At 36.9% G+C, this 12,411-nt stretch overlaps 1 protein-coding gene across 1 annotated transcript in view; it reads right to left on the bottom strand.

Annotated features, from left to right (window-relative positions):
• The window catches only part of camk1a (calcium/calmodulin-dependent protein kinase Ia), a 24,070-nt gene extending 13,227 nt beyond the window's left edge, over nt 1-10,843 (bottom strand). Inside the window, exons 1-2 of the mRNA XM_007551217.2 lie at nt 10,488-10,843; nt 7,092-7,210 (exon numbers count right to left, since the gene is read on the bottom strand). Of these exons, the coding sequence (XP_007551279.1) occupies nt 7,092-7,177 (86 nt within the window). The 5' untranslated portion in view covers nt 7,178-7,210; nt 10,488-10,843. The remainder of the gene's footprint in view (nt 1-7,091; nt 7,211-10,487) is intronic.
• Nucleotides 10,844-12,411: the final 1,568 nt, after the last annotated feature.

Here is a 12,411-nt window from a genome sequence, read left to right as displayed (position 1 = left end):
CAAGAATTTGTTACTGGCATTAAATTAGTTTTTGCTGTACCATGGTTTAACTGCATTATTTAAATATTTAAATCCACGAGGCCTGACTGAAGCACAAACCACCCATTTATCTATTTTTATGACTGTCAGGCGTTACTGTACGAAGTGCACATTAACTCTTCACAGAATCTCATTAGCAGAGAGCAGCAGCGACAGTAGCTTCCCCTCCTCCTTTGCGTTTCTCTCTCACAAATCCGCTGAGAGCCCACACCTACTATGTCTCCAAGGAGAAGCGAGCAAGTGGATGGTTAATTACACAGTGTCTAATGGCAACAGAAGATACGTGTGTGTGTGTATACTTCCTGATTTAGTGTCAGGCTTTTTGACTCTCTCAAGGATTTCAGAGAATGATACTGCTAATAAAACTAGTTTGGTTTATTTAGAAGAACAAACACAGTTACTCTAAATATTATACATCATGTATTCATGGTTGATTTGGTTTATGACCACATTTGTGCATCATTTACCTGGAAACAGTAGCATTTTTGTGCTAAGAGCAACATTTTTAGTTAGTGTAATCATTTTAAAAAATATAACACAGCTATAAATACTCAGCTTAGTTTATATATTAAAAAAAAGTTCACATTTAGATTTTTTTGTTTTTTTGTTTTTATCTCTGGAAATTAACACTAAACACAATAATTACAAATAAATACCAAAAAGTAATAATTTTTTTAATGATCAAAAATGGATTAACAAAATAGCGTGATTGTTCTGAAGAAAAAGTTAGACTCACACCCTGACAAGAAAAAAAAAAAACTTCAGGAAATTACATCTTATCATATTTACAGCAAGATAAACATGTTCAACACACCCCGTTTCAGTCAAATTTCTTCTGTCCTTTTCTGATTGTACAGAAATTCATATTTATATCCACTTCAACAACAATCGACTGTATGTCCTGTGATGACATTTTTGAGTTTTGGAAACTTTTTTTAAGCATCTCGTGCAATCTTCTCTGGCGATATTGACTGTGTTAACTAATATAACTAATTATAGATAGACAATAAGATATAGCTAATTACAGATAGATAATAAAATGTAAGTAATTATGGACAGACAGACAGATACCACCATGGTCCCACAGCCATCGGCACACCATGAACACATGCAGCACAGCATGGGTCCCTGTCTGACACACTCTCACGCTTACGCACACCCACAAACAGGCACACACATACAAGTTGGTGAAGCCACTGTAATCCCAGCTGCCTATATGGGCAAATATTGATTCACACATTCTCAATTTGCTATGAGTGTCTCAGTGTTCGCGGTATGAGCTGTGTCTTCAAGACTTCCCAAAGGGGTGGTTTAATTCTATTAAATAAACACAAACACAAACGATGTTAATGACTGTATCAATTATTATGCTTTTCATTTTGGCTCCATCACCCATCTTAAAATATCAAAATGATCAGCAGGGACATAGTTATTTGTTTTCAATCCAATAGCACATGGAAAATTGCAGCCAAATCACTCCAAAGGAGTCCAAATGCAATTTGTCTACATCGAAAGCACAGACTTCTGTGAGCAAAAGATGAACACAACCACTAATTTCACCTTTTGGTTTGTGAAATTCAGCTTAATATAGCATGCATATCAAAAACTTCAACCAACATATTCACTAGGCCCTTTGTTTTTTTTTCTTCTTCTTCTTCATTTGGTGCCAAATTGTTCCTCAAAGGGACACATTTGTTTTCTTCCTGAATTGTGATGGAAAGACATTGCCAGGCTGGTTAAATTTGCATATCTGCTGGATAAGATAAATATGGCGCCTTCAGGTCTCTGGAAAACTAGTTTGGTTTATTTAGCACTAGCACAGCTACTCTAAATATTATTAAATGTATACCACATTTTCAAGGTTAATTGAGTTCATCACTATATTTCTACTGCATTATGTAATCCACCTGGAAACAGTAGCAATATTGTGGTAAAAGCAACATTTCAGTTTGTGTAGTGATTTTTTAAAAACTGACACAGCAATAAGTACTCAGTTTCAGTAAATGGTTTGTACTTGTGTAACGCTAAGCATTCAGTTATTCCTGCACAGATTCACACACTGGTGGTGGCAAACTGGTGGATAGTAGCCACAGCTGCACTAGCAGGCAAAGCGGCCAATGTGACTTGCCCAAGGACACAACAGAGACGGACAGAGTGAGAATCTGACCAGCAACCCACCGATTGCTGAACTCCTACCATCGACGCCACCATGCATGTAAAGAGCCTCAATTTTTTTTTTCTTATTTGCATGCCTTGAAATGTGCCCACAGGTTTCCTTCCATTTAACTCAAACAATGTTAATTAACCTATTGAATACTTATACAGTCATGACACAAGCATCTGTGCTTCCACTGTTTAATGGGCTTGTTCTCTCAGTGTATGTAAATTTCTGACTCGGGGGGACTCGGGGGAAAGTAGTAAAATGATTTCCCTCATTACTCTCCTGTTTAAGCAATAAGGTGTTATTTTGTTAATCCTAAAACAGGAAAGGTTTAGTTTGTGCCGTTTTACGCAGGATCTGGGTTCAACTGTAAATTAGTCTCTGTCAGTCATATTATTTGTTCATGATGTAGCTGTCATTTTTAAATTAACTATAAAACATTTAAATTACTTTTCCATTTCGCCATTTTACTTCACCACAAATAATGATATGTTTGAATCTGTGTCGTTTGCTTAAGGGAGAATATAATTAATTGTAAAACATGCTGGAGACCAGCTCATTTCTAGATTAAATTGAGAGAAGTTGTGCTTTCTTTTTAGCTTTACTGAAACAAAACAAAACAAACAAAAACAGAAACAAAAAACTCAGAAAACTTCTACTTGACATCAAGATCTGTACAACATAAACTCCATCATCTATGCCAGATGGTGAGTGTCTGCTGCAGGTTTTGAGTCAAACTAAGTGGATGAAAAATAACAAGGGCAGGAGATAAAGTCTTAAAAATAAGTTGGACCAATATAGTCTTAAAAATGTGAATACGTAACTTGGCAAGGCTCTAACACCTTTGCACAATCAGGAACTGACGAGCATAAAGTGATCTTGCATTCGTAAAGTTTCCAGTCACTACTGACATTTGCTAAATCATCCATCCATTGTCTGATCTGGACAGGTTGCCAGTCCATCAAAGCGCCTAGAAAATTGTACATAATTCAAATATCTCCAACTTTTATAAAGGATGTCTTCACAAAATTCCCCCCCGTCACATAGCAATTGTGCAACTTGTCCTCTGGCTCCTCTTAAATCATGAGTTGGTGAAGCCTCTTACCTCCACAGACAATCTGACGAGCACGAGTGCTTTGTAGCGGTTTTAAGAGGTACATAGGCACATAGTTTAAGCTCTTACTGGATACCCACCTGAAGAGTTCAGGTAGCTCTTAAAACAGACCCATTCTGTAATTTACAATCCTGTACTTTGTTTTAAAAAAAAAGTCTATGAAATGAAGTCCTTGTTAGAAAACATGGTTCCTACATTTACACCATATAAAAACTCCCAAAATATTTTCATCCATCAATAAACATCTGAAATTACACCTCAAAGGAAAAGTTTGAATACAATCTTTATCCCTTGTTGCTCTAATCTACACATCTGCCTGTATGACTATTCCTCAGTAAAATTAATACTGGTTTAAATGTTGTCTCCTTGCATTCTTTGGGTAGTTTTTTTGTTTTTTTGTATGAATGGCAACATTTTTAGAACATATGGTGTTTTTTTTAAATAAAAATATGCTGTAACAGCAACATTTTACAAAGGATAATAAACCCTTTGTGAATATTTGTGCAAGACTGAGTGTCTCTGCCTCAAATTTAGATTCACTGAATTGGGGATTCATCTATTTAACTTTGAATACATTTTAATGTTTACAGAAAAATTGTTCATTAGAAGAACAAACACAATTGGAAAAAAAATGTCTCTACTCTGAGACTAACATAACTGATGAAAATGGGAAATTTCTCTCCCATCTGCTAACCCTCTGATGAGGACAGTTTGTCCTAAAATGGATTCCAAACAGAGGTAGAACTGTGGGGATTAGCCGGATCTGAAAATAATATTTCAACATAAATCAATTAACTCCACACACTCAATTCCTGGATAAAGCTCCTCTGTAATCTTTTCTCTGAGCATAAGGAGCTTTCCATCTATGCGTTTAATTCTGCTCTCTGTCAGGTCCATCTACAGCGACAGGAGGGAAAAATATTATTGCAGCTTGTTTTTCCTCTTTTTTTTTTCCTATTAAAATAAGGAAACAAGGAATCCCAGCAAATCACATATTAGACCTTGTTATATAACTTTTTAGGTCCTCGTTTAAATTACAGACATTTAAATGAGTGTTTGTCAAATATTTGCTGAAGAAATCAACAGAACTTCTCAACTTTAGAGTTTGTTAAAGTTAAAAAGTGAATATCCGCATCTGACACGTGGATGTGGTTAAGTATTATCTGCTGTGCTCTTTCAGCATTGGGAATAACAGTTTAATTTGAATCACTGCTGTTTCACTTTCCTGGAGCTGGACCAGTGTTTTGCGGGAATTAATGTCCAATGCTGTCCAGCCTCTCCGGGGGAAGCAGGTGTGATTCCAAAATGAGAGGAAAAAACGGTCTCACCACATATGGTGGCATCATGTCATGACAGGTGGGCATGCGCTGGGATCACCTGTACACAGACTGAGAGTGGGAAGTTGTTCCCTGACCATCTGGGCTCAGTCCTGTCCCTTTTGGACAGAGAAAATCAGAGCCCAGCTCTTGACTTTACTTACTTTATGCCACTGATTTGTGATTAATATAGCAATTCTTGAAAAAAAAAAAATGGGATGAATAAATCAAATTATAATTTGAATTTCAAAATTGAGACTCGGTAGCAATAAAATAATCTAACCAGGGTCAGAGTAAGAGCAGCAGAAAGTAACGTTCAGCAGTAGATTATGTATTTGAAATATTTGTCAGGGTTAATGGCAGCAGTTTCATTAATGCCATCCATTGGTTTTGATTACCCTAAAGAGTTTGTGCATTGATTCATCATATTCAGTCGGCTCTTTAGTGTAAGATGGAACACAGATGCATCCAATTCCCCCTGACTCTTGAAAAAAGCAAAGAAGGTGTTAAACAGATTTACAGACTCCATACTGCTGTGTGCTGTAAAATCTAAAGCATATATTGTTTTAGACTTCATAAACTGATATGTCACTGCAAACAAAGCCCAGTTTTAACAACGAGTAGTGATTTCCTTTAGCGTCTCCCTGAGCTTTGGGCGCAAATCAGACTGTAATAAAAGTAAAACTCGACTTCTCTTCCCAGGAAACTCAAAATGTCTGTTGTAAAGTACAATTCTTTAACTCCATAGCTGAAAGGTTTACAGCTCTTAAAAAAAAAGAAAAGAAAAAGAAAGTAAATGCTGTTTTTGCAAAAGCATGGCTAAAACACAAACAATGAGCAAAAATGTGGAAGAAGGTGTTTGGATCAGATGAAATGTGAACAAAAAACAAATCCATGTGTACATCATTCTGGACTTGACAAGAACACATAGTGGCTCATATGTAGTGGCAACATCATGCTGTGGGAATGCTTTTCTTCAGCAGGTAGAGAGAAGCTGATCAGAGTTGAAGGAGCTAAATACAGGGGAATACTGGAAGGAAGAATGTCAAAAGCTGCAAAAAAAAAAAAATCCTTCAGGCAAGGGTAAAAATTTACCTTCCAGCAGGACAATAATCATAAACAAACACAAACAGAGCAACATAAACTGGTTTTGATCAGAGCATGGTAGAACAGCCCAGTCTGAAAAGTCTGGAAGCTTAAAATTTGTGGCAAGATGCGAAAATAGATTTTCACAGACACTCTCCATCCAAATTGGCTGAGCGTGAGCTATTTGGCAAAGAAAAAATGGACCAAAAAAATCTGCTTCTAAATGTGCGAAATTAGTAGAAATATACACAAAAGAACATTGTGGCAGAAATTATTCTCTCAATATAAATTCTTGCCAAACTCTTCAGACTCATTTGTAAAAAAAAAAAAAAAATCCCCCTTTGAGAACCAAATGTTCTTTCCCCTTCATTTCACGTGAGATTTATGTGAACAACTCACCGAAGTCAGGTGGCTTTAAATTCCTATAAACCTGAGGACTAAATTTCCCCAAAGCATCAACTCAGGCCGATTCACAACTGCAATGAAGTCTAAAACCAAAACTTTCACCACACAACATTCTGAGCTTATGGCACTTTTTTTTCTTTTTACGCTAACCAAACTATAAAAGTTAACTGTACTTCGGGGAAGGAAAACAGTTGGTGGGAGTGGAAGGAGTGATGTGTGGGTTTATATGGGAAACAGCAAAGTCGGCTCTAAGCCGTGGCCAAGAACAAGAGATGTTTGACCCAAAATCTCCAGTGTCCCGGCTTGAGTCCTACAGCCCAAACAGCAAGGATTGATGGGATGAAAACATTCTCTTTATTCCTTCATCTGCGAGCCTTTGTGCGTGTTGAATATGCACTTATTTTGGTATCCAGTTGTTTGGGATTGTTTAGGATTAGTTTTGAAAATGCTTTGAGCAAATCTCCTAATGCAGGGGCCTCTGTAGAAAGAGTGCATTGGGATAAATAATGCCAGTGTCACATTTTGAGTGCATTATTTTCTCTCTAGACAGCAGATACACTAGTCCAAAGTCTGTTCATCTGTAGATTTGCACCTGTTCAAACCGATGGACGAATACATGTGCACTCAGCTCACTATATATACTGCTCAAAAAAATAAAGGGAACATTTCACTTTAATTTTGTGTGTGGCTCCAAATCCAGGCCTCCATTGGTTAATAAATTTGATTTCCATTGATGATTTTTGTGTGATTTTGTTGTCAGCACATTCAACTTTGTACAGAACAAAGTATTCAATGAGAATATTTCATTCATTCAGATCTAGGATGTGTTATTTGAGTGTTCCCTTTATTTTTTTTGAGCAGTGTATATTATTACACCTTGAAACTACTTAGATCAAAAGGTGCTCATTTGGCAGGTTGTGTTAAAAAAAAAACAAAAAAAAAAACGTAATTTAACTGCTACATTACTTACGTTCCCAGCACTTCTTTGAAGTCATAATGTTCTTTGATGTCTGATGTCTTCTTCTTCCATCCGTTTCCATCCTCTCCAAGAGGCATCCTACAAGGCTGATTGGACTCGCCACACTAAAGCTAAAGGTCAAAAAGAACAGATTGCGTACAGTCAAGTTTTAAGCAGCCACACGTAGGAGCAGATCACAATTACAGTAAGAGGCACATGCTAAATGTGCTAACAGTTTTTAAATGCTTAAAGGTAAAAATCTTAGTGAGACACACGCAATGTTTGGAAATGTTCCTCTGGAGCTTGTTTGCATCACATGGATAGAAAAATTTCATTTTTGGCTTCCTTTACTGGAAGTATTTTTACCCCTCAAAAGTAGAAAACCTCACCAATTTTCCTCTTTGCGACTAGAACGCACACAAATCAAGTGAGACGTAATTTTTTTAATCTGAACTCCAACATCGAGGACAACATGTATTCTATTCTATTTCAATGTGAGCTCATAGAAGGACGCTTTATTCAGTATTTTGTCCAGTGACGGGGGAGCATAAACGAGGACAGATTTTGTTTGAGAGGCAGCAGCTTCAAGACGTCATGGTGACTAACAAGGCGGATGTCGTGACCAAAGCAGGAGACAGACAGTGAGAACAAAATGCAAAAGATTTAGTTGTGCTTATGGTTTTTTTCTCTCTTCTTTAATAACTGTAATTTTCTCTTGTAGTATTGGTGGTGGTGTGCACAGGCTCCTTCAAATGCCTGTATTTGTGAGTGTTAAAACTGTTGTGAACTTTAAGTTTAAAGAGGTTGTTTTGTCAGTAAGTGAAGGGCTGCAGCAAAGGTTTGTAGGTTAACCTCTTGCTATTGGATGGAAGAACAAGAATAGTTGGATACTGGATAGCAGTTAGACTATAAATATGATAAAATACAAAATGGAAGAAGGGGATGCCATATGACCATTACCTTTTCACCTGTTTAGCAAAGCAATTTTCAAATCTTCCTAGTTTCTGACCTGACACTTGTCTATGTTTTAAGTTTGGTATCTACATCTATATCTACTGCATAGATCTCTTCATATTTTTAAACCCACAATATTCACTACTTGTGATTTCTGAATGAATGCTACCAGGGTGTAGCATGCACACCCTATATACAAAAATATGTTAATCTTAATTTAAGTTTGGCTTGGTGGCAAAAAAGCATTGCATTGTCACAAGCACGAGTTTATTTTTTTTTATATTATTTCTTTTTTCACATAAGTCTTTTTCAATTGGACATTTAAGACAACTCATCTAATATCTCATGCAAATTTCACAAGTGAATTGTGGTTCACTAAAAAGTGAATCATTGTGTGGTTTAGTGAGACAGCAAACAGACTATCTAGCAAACCAAACACAGAAGAGAAAGAGATTTCCTATTCTGCCCATAATGGGCAGCTTCTTATGTTGGTGTCCCAAAGAAGAGCTCTGTAACAGCATGGTGTAGTACAGTTGGTTTTGTCTGATTTTAAAAAGTGCAGTGTGAAACTGTACCAAACCAAATGAAGGTGTGACATGTTTAGGCATATGACAACTAATTGAAATGAGTTCCCTGGACTATTCCAGTGTGAAAATGTCCAAAGAGTTTTGGAATTTTCTTTTTTTTTGGTGGGGGAGGGGGGGTGGACTAGCTGCCTTTATTTGACAGAGTGGACAGGAAACTAGGTTGTGAGAGCGAGGGAAGACATGCAGCAAAGGTCAAACGGCCAGGACTTGAACCTGTGATGGCCACATAGAGGACTGAAGCCTCCATACATGGGTCATATGCTTTACCCCTGCACCACCACCATACCCAAAAATGTTCCAAGAGTTTAATAAACCTCAATCTGCATACTAAAGACTCTGTTCAGAATACAATTAGAGTCTGATCAATGTTATTGATTTTGAACTACGGGTATCAAATGCAGTCCAATTTTCTTACAAAAAAAGAAAATAATTTAAAAGTCAGATTGTGTTGTTAGTGTAGTTCTTCTGGAGTATCATACAGATATGTTTTCTTATGGTGCCTACACTGTGCACCATACAGGAAGATTATTTCTTTAATGAAAGGACATAAAAATAAAGAAAAACAGAAAACATGGCACAACTGACATACATTTTTAAAGACTTTGTGCTGCTTTTTGACAGAATAGTGCATGAGCCATGTGGTATACAGGTATAGGTTCACATAGCCATCAAATTTCTATATTATTGTCGATTACACCAATAAGCTGTTTGTTTGCTGTTCCATAGGATAAATCTTCTCTCTTTATATTGTAATATCATTTCCATTTTAGGAAGACGTTTAAAGTTTTGTTTTTTTTTAATATACGTTTTCTGAAACCAAAACATATGAATATGTGTCCTTGTATCAAATACAAAGAGAAAAAATGTAAAAGAATGAAATAAATGTATCCCTAAAATGATATGCTTAGGGATCTTAAACTTGCAAAACTGAATCCATTGTATACCAAACAAATTAAGCAACTAGAAAGAGTCTTTAGGATACCTAACCTATTTATCATTTAGATTTATTATCATTATCAAATGCTTGCAGAATTTTTGGATAAAAACCCTACATATTAGGGCTTTCCTTGATTATTTATTTGTTATTTGCCTAAATTAGAGGAAAAAGCTAAAGGTTAACATTTTGGCATAATGAAGACACGCCAGTAAAAAAAAAAAAAAGCGCTCAATTCTCAATTAGTAACGCCTCAAAGTGGCACAACTGCAGATCTTTCTGCTGACATTTCGCTTTCATCAATAAATAGCAACTAATAATAGCGTTTTAAGCATGGCCAATAGAGGAGGAGGCTGCACGAAAGGGACCGTATACCGTCGCAAAAACAAACGCATGGTCAGTAGAGGCGGACACAAGCTGGAGGACCTGTGCTATATTTAACATCTACAGCTTCAAACAGTTTCTCTTGCCTGAGGTGGGAAAAAAAAAAATCAAAATATGAGGAAAAATTCATACAGCGATATGCATTCTAGGAGCCCTTGTCAAGTGGAAACTGAATTCCTCTGAGTAACATTTACCAACCTGTTCTGCATTAAGCCTGCAGGGCGTGAATGACATGTAGGTGAGGGAGTTTGCATGAAATGAAACCGTTCGTAGGTGCCATGACCATTACTCAAGTCTATCTATTTTTTTTAGGATGGTAATCATGAAATAACCCCCTTTTAAACAGAAAGAATAGGCGGTGTGGGTGTGCAGCCTGCATACTGCAGCGTTCAAGGGTATGGCAGTCAAATGTAAGCAGCATCTTTAGGTTAGATCAAGAGGCTGCGGACATGGAAGCGCACCCAATGCGCTTTGTTTTACGCAAAAAGGAAAGTACATAAAAAACCGGATAGTATATTTGAATAAATCCGCAGCTGGAGAGGAACGTACCTAAATGGCGATCTGTAGCTGTGCGGTGTCCTGCTTTCCTCTGGGAGAGATGTGGTTGCTGAGCTTGTGCGCAGCGCTGGATGCGCTCAGACTTCTTTTGACGTCAAGAAATCCAGACGTCTACGGACGTAGTGTACCATAAAATCACTAAGTGTTCTCTCAACAACACGGATCTGCAAAATTTAGTTTCTGGTCGTCGAGCCACCTTCTCTTAATATGGGAGGTGCATTCTTTCTTTCTATTTTTTTTTCTTAGACATCTGCTTGTGCAGAGTGTGTAGGTTCTGCACAGTTTTTAGGGGGATTTCAAAACAGGCACAGCGTTTCACTGTGAATAATGCATCAAACAGCAGCAGCAAAAGCAGCAGCAGCCACTGAGCAGAGAAAATCTTTACTTTTTTTTCAGAAGAAGATCATATTACAGAATAAATGTATTTCTCTTGATTAAACAGAATGTAAACCCCAATCTTAAGGTAACGCCTATTTTCCTTTTTTAACTGATTCAGACACTCCCACTTGTTTCTCTAAGTTAGAAAAGCCTGGGCACACTGTCAAAGATAACTTTATGTAAAGGGTGTGGACAGACAAAACGTCTGTTGGAAGATGCCAAGAAAATGACAGATTATTGTTTAAAAAAGAAGTTGGTTGACAGCATGTTTAACTGGAATATGTGGAGGACTATAATAAATCAGAAATAAACATAATGAATAATAAAAACTTCAATAAGTAACGAAGCTATATCTGCACAGTTTATTGTTATTTTGGTCGAAAAGAATTTTAACTTTTTCGTTATTTTTGGTCTTTTGGAACGTAAATGTCCTGGACTAACAAACAAACACAGGAATGTCAATGGCAAAATAGTGTCAAAGATATTACGTTTATTTAGTAGTTTAACAGAGCAATTAATGGCTTCTGTGGTAAGATGTCTAAAAACAGATTGCAGCAACATAATGTTACATTTCAATGTGAGGGGATAATTTTTTAAGGACCATTAGCAGTTTGGGAGCACCACTGCCTTAGGAGATCTGACTTTGAGTCTTTGGCTGAGGCCTCTCGGTGTTTCTATCTTTACTCACCATGGATGAGGGCGGAGGAGTTTTCTTCGGTACTCCAGCCTGACAGCTGGTTGGCTGGTCTTGGTCTCCCCGAGTCTCTAGGTATGAGTGAGAGTGTGCTAAGTTCTCCTGTATGTCCTTTTGTTGCTCTTTGTACTGATCAGGGTGTAACACACTGACTGAAAAAAAATAAATCTCTTTATGTTCAGCTTTAGATAAAACCTCAGTAAACATTGTTTACAGAATAACTTCAAACCATTTACAGATTATACTAGCCAAGGAAATCTACCTATGGATTTTAAAGGTGTTATTTGGTTAGTGAGTAAAATAACTAATTTTCTTTTTGCAGTAAAACATTCAGTTTTTTGTATTTGCTCTTATATTCTTTTAGCTGTAGTACCCCCTCTACACTCAAGGGGTCAGCACCTCCCACTGACAAACAACACATTTTCAACTTCCGGACAGGAGTTTTCAAAGAAGGCTAGCTAGCAACATAGCTAGCTTTGACTGTTTTTTGCTCAGGGAATTAAAGTGACATTTTCCGAACTTTGGTAAGATATGCATCAAAAACGTAATATTTTGTTAGTTTTGGACTTCTTTATCTTTTGTGGAACTTTTGTTTAATTAACGTTCTTTTTCATAAAAGCAGCAAGATAACTAGAATGGGATGCTAGTAGCCGCTCATCGGTTTGCTTTGTTTCATTCTAGCCGTAGCAACCCGTTGAACGGTAGTTCCTGCTTTAACTTTGTTCTTGGTGGGGGCGTTAACAACGGATGGTCTCTTGAATTAATCTGATAACAGATTTTTATTCTTATTATTTTATTTGTTTGTTTTTCTGGATCTTTACTTTAGCTAGTGGGCTAGTCTGT

Source organism: Poecilia formosa, unplaced genomic scaffold, assembly GCF_000485575.1.
Source record: "Poecilia formosa unplaced genomic scaffold, Poecilia_formosa-5.1.2 Scaffold2, whole genome shotgun sequence".
Taxonomy (NCBI): domain Eukaryota; kingdom Metazoa; phylum Chordata; class Actinopteri; order Cyprinodontiformes; family Poeciliidae; genus Poecilia; species Poecilia formosa.
Note: the sequence above shows the minus strand (reverse complement) of the source record. Positions and strands in the feature narration are given on the sequence as shown.